This window comes from Pagrus pagrus, assembly GCF_965226575.1.
Source record: "Pagrus pagrus genome assembly, chromosome: 17".
Lineage (NCBI taxonomy): Eukaryota > Metazoa > Chordata > Actinopteri > Spariformes > Sparidae > Pagrus > Pagrus pagrus.
The window spans coordinates 12,196,371-12,218,369 of record NC_140201.1 but is presented as its reverse complement, the minus strand read 5'-3'; the positions used below and the strand labels follow the sequence as shown (position 1 = coordinate 12,218,369).

The 21,999-nt window shown below is 40.3% G+C and overlaps 1 protein-coding gene across 4 annotated transcripts in view; it reads right to left on the bottom strand.

Moving 5' to 3' along the window:
* The window catches only part of csmd3b (CUB and Sushi multiple domains 3b), a 341,165-nt gene that overhangs the window by 57,505 nt on the left and 261,661 nt on the right, over positions 1-21,999 (bottom strand). For all 4 annotated transcript variants that reach the window (XM_084380344.1, XM_084380345.1, XM_084380346.1 and 1 more), the window contains exons 19-33: positions 20,858-20,974; positions 18,673-18,888; positions 16,342-16,530; positions 13,293-13,393; positions 13,030-13,098; positions 12,694-12,850; positions 10,215-10,406; positions 7,322-7,448; positions 6,572-6,774; positions 6,046-6,237; positions 5,617-5,755; positions 4,833-5,020; positions 3,614-3,732; positions 3,202-3,277; positions 2,928-3,044 (exon numbers count right to left, since the gene is read on the bottom strand). In XM_084380344.1, the coding sequence (XP_084236470.1) occupies positions 2,928-3,044; positions 3,202-3,277; positions 3,614-3,732; positions 4,833-5,020; positions 5,617-5,755; positions 6,046-6,237; positions 6,572-6,774; positions 7,322-7,448; positions 10,215-10,406; positions 12,694-12,850; positions 13,030-13,098; positions 13,293-13,393; positions 16,342-16,530; positions 18,673-18,888; positions 20,858-20,974 (2,202 nt within the window). The remainder of the gene's footprint in view (positions 1-2,927; positions 3,045-3,201; positions 3,278-3,613; positions 3,733-4,832; positions 5,021-5,616; positions 5,756-6,045; positions 6,238-6,571; positions 6,775-7,321; positions 7,449-10,214; positions 10,407-12,693; positions 12,851-13,029; positions 13,099-13,292; positions 13,394-16,341; positions 16,531-18,672; positions 18,889-20,857; positions 20,975-21,999) is intronic.

The window sequence follows — 21,999 nt, the reverse complement described above, 5'->3', positions numbered from 1 at the left end:
TCGCCTAAAGATGCAAATCTGCAGGTGTTGTTGTAGAAATGGAAATGAGTTCGTCTGCAGCATGCAGAAAAAATGTTCTTTAGGATAAATTACATTTATTTCAGCCTCAATAAAGCCAGCTCCCTGACTACACACACACACACACACACACACACACACACACACACAGAAATATCATCTCTCCCTCTCTCTCTCTTGGCCCCAAAGGCTGAGGTGTAAAGGATTATATCTGAACAGTGCCAAGGATATTCGGCTATAAGAAGGTCACTGGTCACTTTGTACAAGGCTGTTTCTCTCTGCGGAGCTCTTTGAAAGCATGAGCCGCATTTTGCTAAAACATTGCTCTGACTCACAAAAGATACGCCGTCTGCTTTCATGTAAATCCTCGTTTCAGGTTAAAATAACGACAAGTGAAACGGAACAAACAAAACAGTGGATTCTCAGTTGGAATCTGACGACAAAACAAAATCACAATGAAAGAGGTTAGCTCTATTGTATGGATGAATCGCGCCTCTAAAGCTCGTGTCTCGTAGCCATGTCACGGTCGTACATAAGGATGTATACTGTATGAGGGCATGCCGTTGAGTGGTCATAAAGAATGACAGATTCTGCCCATCAGCAGAAACACTTAAAAGCTCCCACTGTGTATAGATTTTAAGGAAATCAGAGTGATTAAGGTTTAAATCAGTCCTCGCTGTAATATCGACATAACGCGGAGCAGGTGGAGGAGTTCACAGCTGAACAGATTTCCGGCAGGAGGACGCACATTGAAGCATAACAACATTAACACACACTGGGAATAGCTTACACGCCTTTGGATATCACAGAGGATTTCACTCACACTGAGATAGTACAAAATAAACATATACATAACATCACAGCAGCTACACACAGGAACATAAAAATAGCAGTGTTGTCCTCCACTGTGTTAACCACTTGGCTTGTTAGGAGAGAAATCCCTCTGCACTGCAGTCACGTAAAAGCCGGTAGATCCGTTCAGTCGTCCGGGTTTTGCCCCGGCAAAGTTTAAATCAATCCACTGGACTTGTTATCAAATGATTGAAAATGTTTCACTGTTCATTTGAAAGGCTTCTCCTGCTCTTGACATCAGATGGAGAAAACCTGGGCATCGATCCCTGTGGAGTTGCCATGCCTCCCGATGAGCTGTCTGAGTGGGCGTCCTCAGCTATGTCCTCATTCAACAGGAGGTATGGCATCTCCACAGGGATGAAAGCCAAAGGGTTTTCCCCACCTGTTGTGAAAACTGAAGGAGCCATTTGTATGAATGGTGAAACATCAGTTATCCTTTAGTAACCAGTCCAGTGGTTTGATTGCAACTTCTCTGATCATTAAAAAGTTAGGAAAATGCAACCTTGAGCCTGTTTCTGCTGTTACATCATAAATTATAGGCATATTTTTCATATAATACAGACGTGTTTTTAATTTCTTTTTTCTATTTTGTGAGTGACGGCTGCTAAACTAATCTGGGCATGCAGTAGAGCTCCAACACTGCAACTCAACAAAGCAATCTCTGTCTCTTCGCCTTGTGTGGGAGGTTCAGGGATGGGTTGCCTTTGTGTATTATACAATATGTAGGCCAACCAAATGCTAGCTGCTCTCAGTCAAAATACCTACATGGACCTGACACTCCAAAAGCTGCAATGCAAATATAATGAGACAGCAACCATCAACAGCCTCAGGGAAAGCTGCTATTTATTCATAACACCACAGGGCATAATTGGACATCATATCCACCAATTAGAGATTGTTTGTAAAAGCCCATGACAGATCCAATAAGTCCGTCGTTCTAATAATAAGTCAACCAATAATTTATATGTCAATATGTGATGCCAACATCCTGAAAATTAAATGATATTGAAACTTGGACAACACAATCCCAAATAAATGTCCTCTAAGCAGCTTTCTCCTAGCGGTTTTAATGGTGTCTGTTGATAAAGTCGAACAATTTCCAAGGTCCAAAATAAACTTTCATGCTTATTTACTGTCAACATAGAGCTTGCTACTGAGCTGCAACTGAGCTGCCACGTCAACCAATCCATCATCAGCGCAACTAGGGAAACTCCTATTGCTTAGAAATACACATAGTATAGTTGGAAGCTATACCTTGAGTTGTGAATGTTCTGACAAACTACTATTTCCAAGGTCAAGAATAAACTTTAATGTTTAACTTGGCAGTGACTTAAAACACTGCTAATTCAATAATTGATTAAATTTAAAATATGACCATTTATCCTACAGATTTGAAAGAGTTCACTGCCTATAATCTGTGACTTCTACATTGCATTTATTCCAACTGGGGGGAGAGAGAGAGAGGGAGGCGAACTAAAACTAAAAGAGACTCACATTAGCTCTAATGTCCCTAACACAGCCTCATTTACTGTCTGAACAATATTCCTATCTTTATGATGTTTCATTTATGTCTGACTTAAGGACCAACGCTCAAACGTGGCAAGATAAAAACAGTCTCATCTTTAAATGTCACTTTAATGATAAAACACTGACCGGGAATCAAATAAATAGCCAGTGAGCATTTTTTGATCATATGTCATACCCAGAAGGGCTTCCTTCACCAGGCACCCCTACTTAAAATGAAACCAATTTTAATGTCTTTTTGTTTCACTGAGTAAAAGAACGATAGGAGAATATATGTCAAAGAATATAGTGAGCACAGGTTTCTTTCTCGACTGTTGTCTCGCTTCACACCTTTAGAGCGCCGTGCACATCTGAAGGTCAAGAATAAATTCCTTTAATACAGACTGCTTTTGTATTGCAGGTTTTACTCTATAACACGCAACAGAGTCACACAGGTATGGTATGAAGTAGTTCTGTGAAATGTTCGTGGATGGATGGTATCCACTGCAATGACATGTGTGCAATCTTCTATGTGCATTCATGGATGAACTTACCAAACTCTCTAGGTACAGATATAGCATAGACACACGACTGTCCTGAAGTATAGTTTCTGGGGAAGTTTGGGGATAAAACAGTCCCCTCTGATCCTGTGGAACGACTTCCGCAGGGAGCTGGAGAGAGAGCACACACGCGCACAGGTAAAAGACTCACAGAGAGGCATGTAATAACACACAGACACATATAGAAAATGACAGCGTTCAACTAAAATAACTTTAAGCTGTGCTCGAGGAGGTGATTTATTCTAGTATATGTTTTAGGGTGTGTTACCTTGGCAACTAGGCAATGCCCTGTTCCAGCCAGGTCTCCCATCATCTCCCATACTACAGGTGAGGGTAGAGTAGCCCTAAAGAAAAAAGAAAAACATGTGAATGCATCCCATCCATCCCTCCATCCATCCACCCAACTTACTAAACAACCAACAAATTGGCAATCCACTCACCCAATCCACCCACCCATCCATCCATCCATCCATCCATCCACCCACCCATCCATCCAGCCAATCATCTACCCATCCATCCATCCATCCATCCATCCATCCATCCATCCATCCACCCAACTTACCAAACAACCAACAAATTGGCCATCCACTCACCCAATCCACCCACCCATCCATCCAGCCAATCATCTACCCATCCATCCATCCATCCATCCATCCACCCATCCCTCCGCTTTTTTGTACCTGTAAAACATATCCGGCCTCACAATAGAAGGTAACAGTAGAGCCAAGCTTATAATCGGATCCCAGCCTGGTCCCATTCAGAACAACACCTGGGTCGAAACATGATTCCCTCAGCTTGGCTGGACACAGAGAACCAGAGAGTAAGTGGGAGAGAGGATGAGGCAAAGAAAAAGTGACAGGCACACATAAATAATGAGTCAAATTAATAATAACTAAGTCCCTTGCCATAATCGAATGAGGCGGACATTTCCTTGGCTTTTTTTTTTACAGTCTGTTTGACTTAGCTGTCTCTGCCAAAGACAGAGCAAGAACCATAACATCATCCCTCAGCTTTTGAATGCTACATGAACCTTGTAAATTATGGCTTTGGCCCCCTTCCTAAAAGATTAGGCCACTCTGCATCAACTTAAGACATAAGGCCTGAGTCCACACGAAGCCAGTGTTGATTCTTTTGTGCAAGTGAGTCGAACTCACCCTTTGACAGACCGTTTCAACGCTAATTCAGCGGGGACTTTATTGTGAAAGCAATCATTCCTTTTCATCTTAAAATCAACATTATGCATACTGTCATCAGTGTGGGAGACTTTATCACAAATGCATTTATATAATGTTTAGGGGCGACGCAGTCGTCTTCTTTGTTCAGTGTGAAAATTAAACACTTCCAAACACATTCTGGAGACATCCTGTCATCGCAGGAGACAACAATGAGTCGTTATGCAGAGAAAACCTTAAAGAGTAGTTTCCCAAGTTACCTTGGTTATGAGAAACAGATAAGACAGAAAACAGCCTCTAGCGCAATTACAACAAGCGGAGTAGATTAAAGTATTTGTCAACAAATGACAGTTTGGCTATGAACACCTCCATTTGAAATATGTGTCTCTTTTTTTTTTTTTTTTTAAATCTCTTTTCATCAGAAAAAGGCACGTGTTGAGAATACTTCAAGGTGACATCTAGTTATGAACAATTAGATAATGAGTGCAGACAAAAAAATGGGATGCTACATTCGCTTGGGTAGTCATTATTATACTTCTGATCTTCCAACTCATCATACCAGAGTGATACTTGTTTGCTTTTAAGAAATCCCACTGCTGTAGGCATACTTTAATCTCCCCAAGCATGCAAAACATGTGGGTTTTTGCTGTACTAACTTTGAGTAATTAAGAGGCACAAACACTTGACAGTACACAAGGTTGGCGGTACTTTTAGCAGAATATTTTACCTTTGTATTCCAGGTGAAAGCCAGTGTAGGAAACAGACCCATCACTGCGGAATGCTAAATGCATGGTATTCGAACTGCTCTCTATGCGCTCCGGGAGTTTGCTGTCCTGGAAGCTACCAATCAGAGGACTGTTGCTATCTGGACCATCGTAGATATACAGGAAGTCGTAGTTTGGTTCAATATTGAAGCTAGAGATAGATGAAGAAAAAAAAAAAAAATTTGGACAAGAGGTAGGCAGACAGGGAGAACAGTGGCACAGAAAAAGAGTCAACATAGAAATTTCCAGTCGAGCCCAAGGTTATTTACAGTACTCGTTTCTTCTTCTTTTTTCTTTCATACTAGTAAACATGAGCATAAAGTTCCCGGGAGTGGTGTTAGCTTGGCAGATTTTAAGAGCATTTTCAGAACACTGAATGGTAGAAGTTAAAATTTTAAATAGAAAAACAAGTGTGAAGGCATTGGAAACAGAATGAAGCCTCACAAGCACCTTTTCATCTGATATTGAGCTACAATTTTCTTTCACCAGCCTTGAAGGGTCGAACATGTAACAGACATAAATTCATTCCTGCCAGAGGATGAATTTTAATGATTTTCATAATCTCATAACGTCCTTCTCCAGCACCAATCACAACTGCAACTGAGGATACTGTCTTCCTTAGCTGTAATAGCCCTTTCTGAAAAAGCAATAAATGTGTGCTGTGCAAACACACCCCGGGGAAATGAATATTTTATCATAAAAAAAAAGTGTAGTTTACTTTAATGGTTCATTAACGTAGCAGGTTACCTGATGAAAGCCAGCGACAAGACGTAGTCAGAGTTGACAGCAATGAGCCAATCACAGTCCTTGGAGTGAGGGTAGGGATGCGGGTAGTTAGGAGACAGTATGAATCCATTGGAGCCAGTTAGGTTTCCTCCACAAGGAGCTACGATGGGAACAATAGAAAAGTCTTAACATGCCGTAAAATTTGAGTGTTCTCTAAAGTTCAACAGGATGAAAAAATAATCTTAATTCAGCAGTATGGAGAGAGGTGGGAAATGAAACATATGTATCCAGAAGTTCAGATCGCTAAACATTATCTTTTTTGCACAGTCCTCCTATAAGTCACTCACAGACGTGTCCTTGAGCGAGGTAGTGAGCCCTAAACCACTGCACTTTTGTATGCAGTACATCTATTGTATGTCCCTATAGATATATGGAAACTGGTCTTCTCACCTATGCAGACAGGCGGGCTGGGCTGCCAGTAGTATCTGTTATCCACTTGTATACAGGTGATTTTGTCATCCCCCTGGAGCTCGTATCCTGGGTCACACTGAAAGGACACTGAATCCCCCGGCTCACGGCCATCTCCACTACGACTGCCGTTCATCGGTACACCCGGGTCCCTGCAGGCTGTCGCTACCGAGCCTGGACAGAGGAGAGGGTGGAGGAGAAAGAGGGGGGAGCAATTAGAAAAATCTGTGTCACAGTAGCTTTTCACTTTCTTGCATTATGAAATATCCATTAAGATAAATCCTGGCTGGTTAACTGAGGTTTGGAAGTAGAGCAAATATGTAGCTTTGAATTCTCAATGTGAAATGTTGAAATCAAATTTGTTGTTAAATGAAGATCTGCTAAAAATCTATATTCAGATACAGACAGAAACTAACCTCATTAATTAAAAAACAACCGCAAGTAAACCTGTATCATAATTTATCTCATCTCAATAAGGTTTTGTACATTAGTCCTTGACGTTGCTTACTAGAGAACTCAATAGCGAATCCCGACTTGCTGATGTAAAAATCCGTCTCAAACTGAACGGTGACGATGTTCAGTGTGGAGTGGATTCCCTCAGGGAGCAGAGACCCACTGAGCTCTGACAAAGACATTTCATTCTCAGGAGGTCCATCCCAAACCTTCAGCATGTCGTGGCTGGCCTCCGTGTCAAAGGACAGGAACTGAAGACTGGAATGTGCATGAAAAAACATACAAAATATTATCAGCAGCGTAAACGTTATCTCTGCATTAAATTAAAAATATAATTAAGGTACAAAAATTACAAGTACTCATTATGTTGAATGGTCCAGTTCAGAATAATGTACATCATATCAATAAGGGAGACGTTTTGTTTAATTTTCTAGCCATTATAATGCATCACAATTCATTTGTTGATTGTATTTTGTTTCATTAGCCTAAAGTCACCACTAACTACAGGTATCCATCAAATGTAGTGGACTAAAAAGTACATATTTCCCTTTTGTTGTAGAGTAGAGGTATAACGTAGGACAAAATGGAAGTACAGAAGTAAAGCAAAAGTACTTCCTGCACAGCATTTGCATCATCATTTTCACACTTAATCACATATAAGTATATAGAAACGCACATAACTACATATCCAGATTAGCTATTAACACTCAGAGGAAGTTATTCACACTGGATAATACTGATTTCGGCACTAAAATGAACAACTTCTGTTTTAACTCTACTCCCACTTTTGGGTGGCCCACATTACCTCACAATGTTTCCTGAGTCCACCTCGATGCTCCAGGTGCAGCGCAGGTTATTATCGTAAGGAAAAGGGTATCCGGGCGAAAGGATCCTCCCTGAAGACTCGCCCTTAAAACGACCACCACACTCCGCTACAAGAACCACACACACACACACACACACACACAGTTAAGACACATTTAACACTGTTAATATATTAAAACATTATATGCCACCATACTACATACCTCTACATCTGTCTGATTATCGCACGTGTGATGACACGTCACAAATACCATGAACTCCGGCAAACAAAGAGCCAGCTGATGAGCGTTTATATGCAAATTAAAGCGCGCGAATGATGTATGACCAGTTATCTGTCCGTGGCAATTGTTTATCAAGGCAATCAGCTCCACTTGGTGCACCTCAGTAGCCACTGAGCAGTGATTAAACAATCACCACAGAGAGAAATGGATTAAGGGAGAAGCTAACTCTCTCTCCACGTCTTTCTCACTCAGGCAGGGGAAAGAAAAGGAAGAAGAAGAAGAGACAAAGTGCTGATCTTGCATTCATCCCTAAAGAAAACCACCACACATTATATAACAGAAAATAATTCCCCCTTCTCTCTTTGTCTCTTCGGTTATATATTTTCACAATCTTCATCCACTCTCCGCTTCCCCTCCCTCCCCGTCTTCCTCCTCCCTCAGGCTCCCCTCCCCCCGTCGCTGGAATATATTATCTCGAGTAATAGGAGTAATATCAAGAGTTGGGACGGAGGAAAAAGAAAGGAGAAGAGGCAAAATAGTGAGAAAAAGGAGAGAACCAAAGGGGGGTAAAGTAGGAAACAGTAATAATAAGAAGCAATATAATATTAAGACTGGAGGTTAGCTGAGGTCATCGTGTGTCACTGCTAAAATATAAAGTCAGAGAATATCAGCCAGTGGTTTTATGACTCTTTCATTATTGATAGTGAAAAAGGAGAAAGGCTTATTAAGCTGAATCCAAAATCAGAAAGTTCACAGGCAGCGTTGAGGAAAGGTCTTTAAAACAACGGGCGTGCTGTTACGCTTATAGCTCACATCTGGGGCACAGCTGCAGCAGGCTTTTTGTGTCATTCTGTACAGGCTTTGCATTAGTTTGGGTTTAATTAGAGAATGTAACCATTCGACCAAATTCCTCCTGAGAAGGACTGGGAATGTCTCCAAGTACTATTCAGAAAGCGTGCTTGTTGCGTTGAACGAGAACTCAGCTGAAATGAGCATTCAGTGCAGATAGTGTACTTTTCACAAGAAACATTATCGTCCGAGTAAAAACTCAATCCGAACTCAATGCTGAGGCTGCTCTTTAACTAGTTTTCTATTAAATAATTAGGGCTGCGTATTGAACGTTGATACTTTTGTGGCACCGACTGAATTGCCACAATATTATGGAGTATCGAAAAATATCTTGTCATTCCATACAAGCTTTCAATTGCATCCACATCAGCATGCTTGGTGTGCCAAGATCTAACGCTGCTGGTGATTGGCTGTCTCGTAGCATGAAGAAAAACACTGGACTACACCCAGAGACAGGACTCATCATGTGTATGTGTAATGTAATCGTTTGTTGAAACAGATTTCATATAAAAAGAAAGTAGTTGTTCAGGAACCGGTATCAAAGCGAAGGTATCGGTGTGGTACTGGTATCGATTTTTAAAAAAAAAAATTTTTCTTTACAATACGAAGCACTATAAATAATAAATATAACAACCACTGAGCAACCCATTTCAACCATTTTGATGGATCGTAGTGTCCTCGCTATCCCAACATTTTAGGCACTATACACAACAACACACTGAGGAGTGTATGTTTATGTATTTGTGTGCGAGTTCTGCAGCCTTTATGTTGCATACCCAGTGAAAGACCATTATTGACTTGTTGACATCAATATTCAGAGCCGTGTTTTTTTTTTCTCATCAGTTTGAGGCCCTGAAAAATGAATTAAAAAGGCAATAATTCTGTAATGGAACATTTGGAAATATGTCAAGTTGCTTCCCGGTAGGTTTTACTTTGATTTCATAGCGGTCTGTGGCAAAACCAAATCGATTATAATGTGTTTATGAAACAATTCTAACAAACAGGTTTGTCTCTTAGCTCTTTACAGAGATTAAAAATGACATAAAAACAAGCAGAGAAACACATTAAATAATAATTGGATATGTGTGTGCTTGAATATGTGGTTGGGCGTGTTTGAGTAGAAGGCAGTAGAAAGCATTGGGGAATCACAAGGGCAGTCTCCAGGAAAAGAGAGTAAATCACGCACCGCTGGAAAGGGAATGGATCAATTGGGCAGAGGGAGTCCAGGTGGTAAACTGTCCTGAATAAATAGGCTTTTCATTGAGACCTTAAAACTACTGCAGTGTGTGATCTCATGAGAAAATCAAGGAGGCGATTCCGCAGGAAATTGGCCTCCACCTGCTTTCCTTTCAGATTATTGAATGAATGTCCTGTGAGCGGAGACTTTGCATAAAAGCAGCAAGCGATTCTGTACCAGATTGTGGAGCAAGACTTGATGCAGATAATGCTCCCTGCTACTTAAAAGGTGTATGCGCACCAGCTGAGTCCTGCAAGAAAAAACACCCAAAAGAGAAGAAGGGTCTAATTATGTTGGTATTTACTCACTGAATATATCCTGCTCCTTATTTGCACCATTGTTAATTACAGTCTGCAGAAGCTTTATGGCCGATGCATCCCACACAGGCCAAAATCCAACAAACCAGTGAAAGCCAAAGCAACACTGAACCGTCCTCACCTTTACCTCGCAAGCTTATTAAAGAGCATTACTCGAGGTCCAACCGATAATTAAGTGTGCGCTACGTGCCTTTGTGTGACTGTATACATCTTTTCAAAGTGTAAACGGCTTTACATAGTAAGACATACCGATACAAGACGGCAGAGGGTTATCCCAGGCTCTCCTTTCGCCTGTCATACACTTCAAAGTGGAAGCCCCGTGCAGAGTGTATCCAGGCTCGCATCTGTACGTGATGCTGCTCCCAGAGAAATGGCCTTGGTCGTTGACCTTGAAGCCGAACTGAGGCACGCCAGGGTCCTCACAATGAGACAGCTCGAAACCTATAAAGAGAAAAAAAGGAGACAAAGATCTTTACTGGGTTTACTTTGTAAAACAGTCGCTAAGGAACATCTAACAGCCACTGGAGAAAACAGAATTAGTGTTGTTTAGCTGCACAGCAATATTCCCCTAATATCTGGCACACTCAAGTATTCTGTTTATGAGCTTGCTGAGATCACACGTCCTGTTAAGCTCTCATCCCGATTTAATATAAAAAAATAACAGGAAAAGATACATGAGACACAGCAATGATATGAGCGATACTGGAGCATGTATACACCTTATCCAATTTATGTTGTTTTTCACAGTCAGTCTAAGCTCAGGCTGCAAGGTAAAATTCTCAATATTCTGTTTATTCATGTGCACAATTTAGTAGAGCGGGATATGAAGAGGTGTATAAATAGCTTATCCTTATAAGACCTTAACCAGGATTTGATCTACGGTATTACCTGGAAGACGAGGTGCGCCCAGCTTTGATTTATCTCCTGGAAGACTGCAGTAGCTGCATGTCTAAATCCTTCAAAATGGCTATTTGCAAAGCTGTACTTTACAATTTGGCAATCTGAACACATCTGCCATCATCCTGACGTCTAGTGTGAATGGTTGCCCATCTGAAATTGTTCTCTGTATGTTAGACATCATGCATTATTCACTGAACCACATCTCAGAGTTTTATTGAATTCAAGCCCTTATATCAATCTCAACTATAAACACAGTGAGGAATACGTTAGTTGTTTATTGCTACAAACAGAAAATGCTGCTGCAATCTCTCTCAGCAAATGTTTTTTTTTGTTTAAATGGCAAACTAACTTCAGTGTGCATCAGTATGAGGAAGCTGAGGTGCAGAGGAGTGAGCGAGTAATGCTCCACTCTAATCACACACCCGAGACAATACACCTTTAAAGCGCAATGCAAATGTCCCCGCATGACTCCATTTAAACAATTAGATTTTCTAATTTCAACTCGGCATCTAAGAGGGCACGGCAAAACGTGGGCGTGCTTTGGTGAACATCAGAGCGCACCTTTAGCACCCGATCCTACGCTGAAATCAGAGCTCTCTGAAAGCTGTGTTAATCAAACGTGGCAAGCTTCTTGTGATCATCTCAGCGGTGGAATTTACAATCAGCGCTGTGGTGGTTACACAAATGAGAACCGTTTAGAGTTAAATTGATTCGGCAAATATAAGTTACATTTGTCAGGAATCAGTGCAGCTGTCACCTGGCACTTAATTGCTGAATTGATGTGATACCGACTCACTTTATACTCTTGTGTCGTTATTGTCCATTCTAGATTTATCTTATTTAGCAGCATATGACTAAAAGTCACGTATAGTGCACTTGTAGCAGGTCCTGTTGTTGTCAGACTTGAGAAGTAAAAAGATGTAATTAGATTACAGATACATTCAGTAAAAAAAGAGGGTTACTAACAGGATTACAATTTTAAAATAAAGAATGATATACTAGTCTGTAACCATGCACATGTGCACACATGACAACAGGGCATGAGTCTCACACAACATCACTCTCGAATGGAACCAAATACACAAGTGTGTCTTCTGTAAGAACACACACTCCTTATCTAGATTAAATCAAAGTAATATTACTGATATTTCTTCTCTTTAGTCTTTATTTGCATATGTTTGGTGTTAAGGGAATTTAAAAGTAACAGAAAGTAATCAAGTTACTTTACTTATATATTATGATATACGGATTATGTTACTGACCCAATTTTTTAACAGGTAATAAGTAAATGTATCAGATTACGTTGCTGACTACATTTTTAATGGGTAATTAGTATGTATCAGAAAACACTTTTAAACTAACCCTCCAACCATGGTTATAAGTTAAAGGTTTGGTAATGTTATAACAGAACAGACCAACTAACCAATCCCAGCATGTGCTTTTGTTGCAGTTCATGTCACCAGTCTGTAAGATGGCTGTGTTGTGTATTCCACAGGGAGGTTCTGCAGGTTTCATATCCAAACTGATTTCTGGTGCATACATACTTTTCCCTTTCCACAAAAGCTCGCTTGTATACACTGCAGTACATGCTAAGCCTGCATACATGCAAGCTGCAGTATATGTAGAGTGAACAGAGCAATGTTTTGTATACTTTAACATTTAACTGTAATGAAATCTCCCTAAGATAAATGTTAACACACCAGTATGAAGTTAAAGTTGTTTTTACTATAGATTATTCTCTATCAGAAAAGAACTCAACCACACATTCAGGTTTTAGGTTGCACTGTGTCTACGTATCGGTTTATACTGCTTAGCAGTGTGCACTTACTCGAGTAGACCAGTTTGAATCCTTCCCCTGTACTTTCTGGATCACTGTAAAATTCCAGCCACAGATGGTTTGAAGTGGAGATCAGCGTCAGGCCCAACATAGACGATCCCGTGAATGCTCCGAGGACATGGGCTGTGTTGTCTTTCCCGTCATAAATCTGTAACAACAACACAATGCACTTGAGATGCAAATACAACAGAAAGACCAACCAGTGATGGTCCAGTTTGGCTTTCAGTGGAATTAATGAAATCTTTTTTTTTTTTATTTGTCATCACTGATCAGTTTGAGTCGGAGGAATCACCGGGTGTGTGTGAGTATGTGCATGTGTGTGTTTACCTTGAGTATATCTCCTTGGGCAAGATGAAAGGTTCTAGCAGAGATGTTGATGCCTTTGCCAGCCTGCACCTAGAATAAACATGGAATCCATATTAGATTTATAGACCACAATGTATAAAACAACATGCACTCACAAAGGTTTTAAGACATTAAGTCATTAACTTTCATTAATTTGTGTTTATGATTTGTAACTTTTTTTTATTTGTGCCAGCATGAAATGTCAAGTCTCTATGAGCTTTTGTTAGGATGTACAGATTCATTACCTGGATGCTGTAGATGCACTCGTGGTTGTTGTCATAGTTCATTGGGTAGTTTGGGGAGAGAAGGATCCCTTCATTGTTTATAACTGAAGAACCGCACTCCGCTGATGATACAGAAAGAAGAATAAAGCATGAATAAAGACCTGCATAGATGATTGGATCTTTTTGACATTTTTAGACTATCGTGGTAAGAGCAAGATTTGTTTGCTCCTGCAGTATTAAAGATTTAGTCCACAGTTACTGAGAAACATACGCTGTCCTCAGAGTGAGACGATGATTGCTTTTTTTCCCTGATAAATTGATGAATACTTTCAAAAGTGTGCTCATGTGTATGTGTGCGTGTAATTTAATAACCCTTTTAAACAGCTGTGGAGTCAGCCATCTACTTCCATTGAAGAGAACGGGCAGGTAGTAAAATTCAGAAACTAATTTACCTAAGGATACCTGCTCTCTGCACTTCTCACACGTGCCCTCTAACTACAGTATCCATGTCCCTCTCCTCTCTTACTCCCTCCCTTTCTCTATGTCTCTGCCGGTGTAATAGTCATATTACAGCTGTCATATCGTCAATAAATCACGCTGCTACAGTTTCCATTTAGAAAATTACCTCTCCACCCTCTCCCTCTTTCCTCTTCAACTCCCTCGCTCGTGCTCTTTCTCGTTGTCTCCCTCTCTATGAATAGTGCCTCCTTTACCCTCCTCTACTTCAATCAACCTTCCTCTTCTGCTTCTCCCGAGTTTCCCTCTTCTCCTCCTCCATCTCCTCCTTTTTTGTCCTGTTACTCTTTTCCTTCCCGCTTCGGTGTTCTTTCCCTACGCAACAGTGCTAATTAGAAGGTAATGTCCAGAAATAATAATAGCAGAGAGGAAAAGACAAGCCAAAGGCACATTTGATTTTCTGAAAGAGCCAAGACAGCTCTTTGGTGCCTCTCCAACTCCCTTCAGGTCAGTACCTTATGAAAACAAATACGTTTGACTCGATAGAAGAAAGCATCACGTAAAAGAGCACCAAAGCAATACTTTAAACCTGCAAAGTACATCTCTTTGTTAATAAAAATCACCAAAATTCACACGTGCTTAGTGTATGTTATTAAAACAACCAAACAAGTAAAAGTTTGCAACGCTGAGATATTAGAAAACGGCACATTGTGGGCGTTCTAATCGTCCCTTTTCTCTGTTTTTTACTGTGTCTCTATGATGTGCAGCACATCATGCAGCAAAGCAACACAACACACAGGAACTAAATATAGCAAACCGCACTACACCATAGAACACGAGCACGCAACACCACTCCCACCTCTTTGCATTATCAGTCGTTGCGCGCTGATGACAAAGAGCCAACGATGTAAACACTGCTGAAAATAAGATCAACGTGTACAATGTTCTCAACAGCGATCTGAAATTATAAAGTTAGAAACTGTATCTGCTCTTTTACTCAAACTGGGTGGGTAATGTCTGTTTTCAGAGCGTTGCTGAAAACAATCCTGTGAAGGAGTACAGAAATATTCAGTGTTGTCTGTGTGGCTTTTATTATTGCCCTCGATTGATTCTACATCTGCAACCAAATCAAATCTCATTTTACACATTCCTTGCTTACAAAGAAGTCATGAGCACAGGGTATTGGTCCTCATGAGTAAATTCATGTTCTGAATTAGACTTATTCCAAGCTATTGAGAGATAGTAGGAAGCCTGTTTGGGGTGCCCAGGAAATAAAATGAAGGTGTCCTGGTCGAGGATAATGATTGGACTAATGTCATGATTGGGACTTTTGGTGCGGCTGTTTTTGTGGTTTTTGTACTTTTGTGTACTCTAGTGTTGGTTGCCTCCGAGCCTCATCTCCACAAGCCACCCTGCCACCAGCCTCTACTACACCAAGGACCCTCGGTGTCTGCTACCTCTACCCTGCATTATAGTTGGTCAATAAATTCCTTTAAACTTATCCCATTCTGGTTGTCCATTTTTAGGTCCTGCAGCAATCACCCACTTATCGTAACAACTAACACACCAACAGAAGAAGAAAAGGCAAACGGTGTTTGTGATGGAACATATTTAAAACGATTGTCATGGCTTGTGCTCAGACAAAATCAAAGTTGATTGACAGTGTTTCCCAGATGTCGAACTTTTGATATGAAGATGCCGACCACATTATCATCACCATCTTGTTGCTGCTGTTGACATACACCCTGACGCAGATTCAAAAGATGCACTACTTGTTTATGGATATTTCTGTATAAATAACTGTATATATGTTTTGTAACTCGTGTAGCATGAAGGAGTTTACAAACTTTGATTTCATTATGCAACCCTGTGTCCATAATGTTGCATAAATTACCTTGTACCCTATACAATATATTCATATGTGCCTCACAGGTGTTTAAGTACAAATACACCTCATGCCTCGTTTCTGTTCTGTAACTGAAAACATTTTTCGTCCTTTACATTTGTGTTGTGCAATGTCCTTCTCTATATTGTAAAAGCAAACAAAGTTGGCCTTATGTGTCTGCTGGCTTTTGAACTGAAGCTACCCTGGATTATGAAAGGATAAGCACCGAGAGCTTTATATTTTTTACATTCCTTTTGGATCCAACAACGTGGGCAAATATCTGTGATTGCAAAGAGCCTCAACAAAAGCAAAGCAGTTCAATGTGTTGATGGTCACCGCAGGCCAGCGTTCTGTTACATAATTTATTATGTGTCTTTGTTCAGAAGATAACCGAGGAGTTAATGCAAGGTTTTTCACCTTTATGATACAATGGAAGACAGCCTCATCACTAATACATTTCAGTAACTACTAGTAGGACATTTTATTAAGATTATACACAAACAGGTGCACTTTACACACAGTGTTATGCTGCATGTGAAGCACTTGCAATGACAATGCTGGCTGAAGAAAAACTGATTCTAAATATTAAATGTCTTCAGAGCATTTCTTTTCATCTTAACAGCCACAAATCTCAATGAATTGACTTTCTTTTATTCTAAAATGGGACAGAATAGGACGGGACTAGATAATATATTTTTTAAAAAGATCAGCAGTAACGTAAACACATACCAACACATCTTGGTAGTGGAGCGCTCCACATTCTCCGCCCTCCTCCCAGACAGACCAACTCTGGTGCCCCCTCTAGGCGATATCCCATATTGCAGGAAAAAGACAAAGTGTCTCCAACGCCAAAACTGTAGCCGTTTCTCCTGCCGAACCGAGGCATCCCAGGGTCCTCACAGGGCTCCAGCGTATATTCTGCGGGAAAATAAATTGAAGCTGAATATGCACATTCATGAATAAACATTAAAATACACTACAATGGCTAACCACTCCAACATCTGCCTTTTGTGTGCTACTGGCTAATAAGCTAGTGATGGACAATGTTAGTGAATCATAATATATTATAAATTGTGTGCTTTAGTGGTTTTCACTCAGATTTGCTGAGTGTTGCATAAGTGCCATAAGAGTAAGTGAGAGGTGATGAGATTAGAGTGCAAATTAGAGTGTCCTCTACTAATGGTGTTAAATCAACAAATCAATACCCATCACTTTAAAAGTCCAGGAAAAATGCACCCTATTAACTGAAATAAAACCAACAACATAACTGTTTAACATGCAAACCCTGCATGGCCACGATCTATCTTGTGAACAAAGGATGTGAGTCGGAGTTGATTCCACTGCGTCCTGAATTGCACTCGCTGTTTTCGTGTTTAGCATGCTACAGCAGGAGATTTATTTTCAGCGGGCGAAGACTGATGACTGATGTGATGTGTATGTCAGAGTGTGCGGCAGGATGACACGGCCTGTTGAGCGTGCTGAGATTGGCAAGGCACATCTCTGGTGACACCTCCCATGTGTTACATTCTGAGTATCGGTTTATGCCATCTGGGACGCAGTTAAACGTCCCTCAATGTAGACTTGGATTCAAGTGCTCCTTTATTTAGAGGCAATTAGAGAGCAATGAAAGGGCAGTTAGCAAAGGATCTTTATTTATGAGGGGCAGATGGGGACTTGGACTTAGTCCCTTAACCCTTTCCTTAATTTTGGCTGAGGGTGGTGGTGATGTAACATGACTTAACGCGGATTACGAAAGCACTTCTCAGAAAACCACTGTTGAGGTTATGAGGAGTTGTTCTTCATCTTTTTTCTTCTTCTTGTGTTGTTTAATGCTGGATTACAGTCAGTTTAATGTTGTATAACCTCTCTCCTCTGATGTGTTTTATTTCATGAGCTATTCACAAGGTTTTATGGATAGCTCTCAAGGCCAGTGGTGAAATATCTCCGTTTAGAGGGAGACTGGCAGCTAAATGTTCACTTAAAATGTCAACAGTTTGATGTTGGGGGCTGTGCAATGAAGGGACACATGAAACACATGTGGCACAAGACAACTTTCTGTCAAGTCAACATAATGCACCCAGCACTACTTGTATGAAAATTCACCGTCAGTGTGGTAAATAGCTAAAGGATGCTGGTGACAGTTACTACTGGTGGATAGCTAGCTTGAGTGGGAGGCATAGACTAGATCAAACAGCTGACTATTACCATTGTCGGTTACTTACAGACAACACTACAGGGTGATTCTATCAAACGTGAATAAATGTCCAGTTCGGATGAGCACTGTCTGACAACTGTGTTGGGTCACTGATCAACTTGGACTGAGGAAGACTGAAGACTGAACTGATCTACCTTAATTTTTCTAGTCACTGGGGATGCTTAGTTTCAGATGAGGTTGCAAAAAAAAACACATCAGGCATGTCTACAAAACCAAGGTTCGTTTAACACGAAAGGAATGCATACAAGTTAGCCATCTCCCTCAGGTGAAGGAAAAAACACGTGTCTCATCCATTATCTGTTGGATCAGAGTTTTGCAAGGTCAGGCACCCATCTACATTAGTGAGCTGCTCCAGCCTTATATCAGCAGAAGGTCACAGAGAGTCCCTGATCATTGTTACAGTGCTTTAGTGGTTGTGGCCTGTTAAACCTTAAGACCTGTTGATGCTATGTACAACTTTAAAAAGCAACTAAAGTTTGAACCTTTTTTTTTTTAAGCTTTCTTTACTTGTTTGGTGTTTTTTTTCTCTTAGTTTTTCTTTATGTCTATTATTTTGAAAAAGATAAGGTGCTGTATAATTGACCTGAACAATATGTCTTTAGTAACTACCTGAAGTAAAGCTCAGACTGATAATCCATCCCAATACATATAAGTAATTGTCTTTATTTTGGTAGAAATGTTGCTCTGCTCCCTCCTTTGTTAAAGAGAGGCTACCTGACTGTGGATTGTTGGATCTTCCCTGTTCCAGTATAAGAGAAAAATCCACTTGAACTGAATTCATGAATTGACTTAATATACCTTGTGAGAGTTAAATAGTAGAGAATGACTTTAGTCAAGTAAATTACCAGAGAAAGTTATGTTGAAGCCCTCGTATGAAATGGAAAAGTCAGAGATGAATCTGAGCTGGGCTTTGAAGTTGCCATAGAGACCAGCATTGATGTTGCTAGGCAACTCGTTGCCGGTCAGGCGAGCCAGTGCTTGCAGGAAACTCCCGTTCTCGGTAACCAAGAGGTAGTCATGTTGGTCCTCCAGATGGAAAGAATTGAACTGAAACTGGACTCCTGTTAGAGAAACACATAGCAGACAGATAACAGAGAGAGAGAATCTTTAGAAGTTTGTTTCATTCTCAACTCGTCATTATAACCACCATAAAAACAAAAAATCAGCATCGGTGACATCAAGAAAGGTTACAAAAAGCATTAAACAAGCTAACTTTTTTTTTCTGAGTCGTCACTATTGACAGTATAAAAAGTGGACAGAGCTTCTGGGTCTGAAAAGTGGAGCAAATGCAGAAGGGCCTGCATTCTTAGTAATGACCAGCAGAGAGCGATTTAACTGGTTTCAAAAATAAGTCCAATTATATGCAGTGTTGAGACTAACGCCGTTAGAATAAACGCGATTACGTAACGCCGCTACATTCCTCTGTAATTTGTAATCTAATTAATTACTTTATCCAGCGTTACTAACGCCGTTTCCGTTACTAACATGACTTGTGTTGCCGTTACTAAAATCGGGGCCCCAGCGCGATCATGGTAAAAAAAAAAAAAGCCTGCAGCCAGCATGAGTTCTAGGCTATTGTTTTTTCTTTTCTTCCTTTCCTCCTCCTCACTTCATAAGCGGGCTGCAGAGTAGAGAGCACACTAGTACAACACGGTTTCGATAAATACCAAGGATAAGACAGGTCATGTTTTGCGGATATGGAACAAGGAAGTAATTGACTTGACGATGTATAGCTGCGTTACATCATTGACGAATCCTTGTAGGAGTGTCAGTTTCAATAAATATTATGTTGATGAGCAATAAATTGAATTATTGAAGTTCATATCCCCCCCCCCATGGCAAAGGATATTTGTTTAAGGTTAATTATCTCTCTATGCTGTTCTACTCTATGAAACTGGCGTGTGAAACATGCTTCTAAAAAGCCGAATTCTTTGACATATTACTTTGTTTTAGTAACGCAAAAATTACTTTTCCTAGTAATTAGTTACTTTTATAATAGAGTAATTGAGTTACTAACTCAATTACTTTTTTAAGAAGTAATTTGTAATTGTAATTAGTTACTTTTTCAAAGTAATTTGCCCATCACTGATTATATGTAAGCTTATGAGAACATTTAGTACCTCAGTAAACAGTTTCCTATTGAGTTTATGGACTTAATCACAAGTTCCAAGTCTTCTTAATGCAGCATGATGTTCATTTTTTGTAAATTATGGTCCCATTGAGAGTAAAAAAGACAATAACACAGGGTGTGCTTTTAAAGGCATGACTACCTTCTGATTGACAAGTTGCTACTCCTCCATTTCCTTGGGTTCTCAGTCGGATCCAATCAGAATAGAGGTGTGACAACGCATATCCTCCAAAACTCCACAATTGTGTCCCAAATAGTGTGGTAGTAGAAGTTTTTTTTTTCATTTATCTACTCTGGTGCTGCGATAACTCTTACTAGATGTGCTTTCAAGGAGATAGGAGATTATGTTGTTATTCTTTGAGGGGGCTGAAAGGGAAATGGCTTAGTCTTAGCTAAGAAAAGCATCAAACGCGTTGTCAATAACAACAAAGCTATTTGCCAACTGGTTGAATGTTTAACTGAATGAGTGGCCATTTATTGAGCAAAAAGCCAGAATTGACAAAAAGCCAGTTGAAACTAGGTCTTTACTTTATCTTGAAACTACTATAAAAAAGATGGATGCTGTTCCCTTCTTGTGATGCGGTTTGTTGGCCTCCTGTATTGTAATTACAATAATTCCAAGCTTGAGGCTTCAAAACAGTAGTCCACTATTTATCAAACAGTCTATGGTTTAAAACCAACTCCTCTTCATACTTGCTCCGACTAAAGCCACAAAAATAAAAGGGAATATAAATACGCTGCTCTGAATATGCTGTGAAACATGAAAAAACACCACTGCAATGTAATGTAAGTTTGTGGTTACACTACAGCAGTAGCTGCACTACACTTGTCTGTGTTACTTGCTGCTGTCTCTCACTCTGTCTGTCTCTATTAAGGAGTGTGAATCTGTGTGCGTCTCTTGCCTTTCCCGTGGCTGACTTCAACAGTCCAGGTACAGTTGAGAGATGAAGGGTAGCTGTCTGGATAGCCGGGACTGAGGATGGTTCCCCAGGGACCTCTAACATCTCCGCCACATAGAGCTGGATAGATTGAGAGAGACAGAGTGAGAAAGAGAGCGAGGCAAAGAGAAGGAGAGATGTGCAGACACAGGGGACAGAGGCAGAGAGAAGGTTAGCATCGGTCTGTTGATTGCTAAAACAGATAATGTTTCCCCTGTGGACCTTTAATAGCGCTTGTATTAGTAAACACATGCACACATACCCACACACAAACGCTATGAGGGAGGGAGGCAGACACAGAGAGATCCTCTAAAACTTGTGGGTAGAAAGGTCTGCATGCACTGACAGCTGCAAAATTTGTGTTTTTCTGATTTATTCCTCCCACTGTTGCAAAAATAATGACATAAATAATGTAAAATCCACCACACTGGAATTATAAATAATGGATTATTTGCTGTTGATATAGTTTAATGTCCCTGAAACTAACCATTGCCTGACAGTGATTAACTGTGCGGGTGAATCTAGTCATTCCTCATATATGTTGACAGTGCATAATAATGCTAAGAGATTAACTAAAAAACTGTTTCAAGAAAAGTATACGTTGAATTTACAGTGTTTGAATTATTCAAGCTTGTTTGTTTTGAGTTGTTTCACTTTGCTAGGATGTGTTGTGCACATAGAGGAAAGCTCTTTGACACATCTGTTGGAGATGACAGTATGTGGGAGCAATGACGACAGTGACCACAGTCGCCTGCATGTTGAAAGTGTGACACGTCGGCGCAATTAGTGTGGCACGCTGGGATTCAGAGACGCTTTCTATGGACCTCTAAAAGCACTTTCACATGTAGACACAATCTGTAGGTGCTAACAGATGGAGCATAAATAGTTCATGCACTAAATGATAATGCCTCTCTCTAGCAGAACAGAGAGGCTTATCCATAATTAGCTCAACCTTTAAGAGCCATGCTACTAATTAAGTATCTTCCATATTTTAGTGACTTATCGCAAGTTCCAGTATGCCCTTATGTTACTAATCACGATCAAACTTTCGGTGCGACTTTGCAAATACAAATTTGGACTTTTATGTTGTCTGGTGTTGTGTGTTT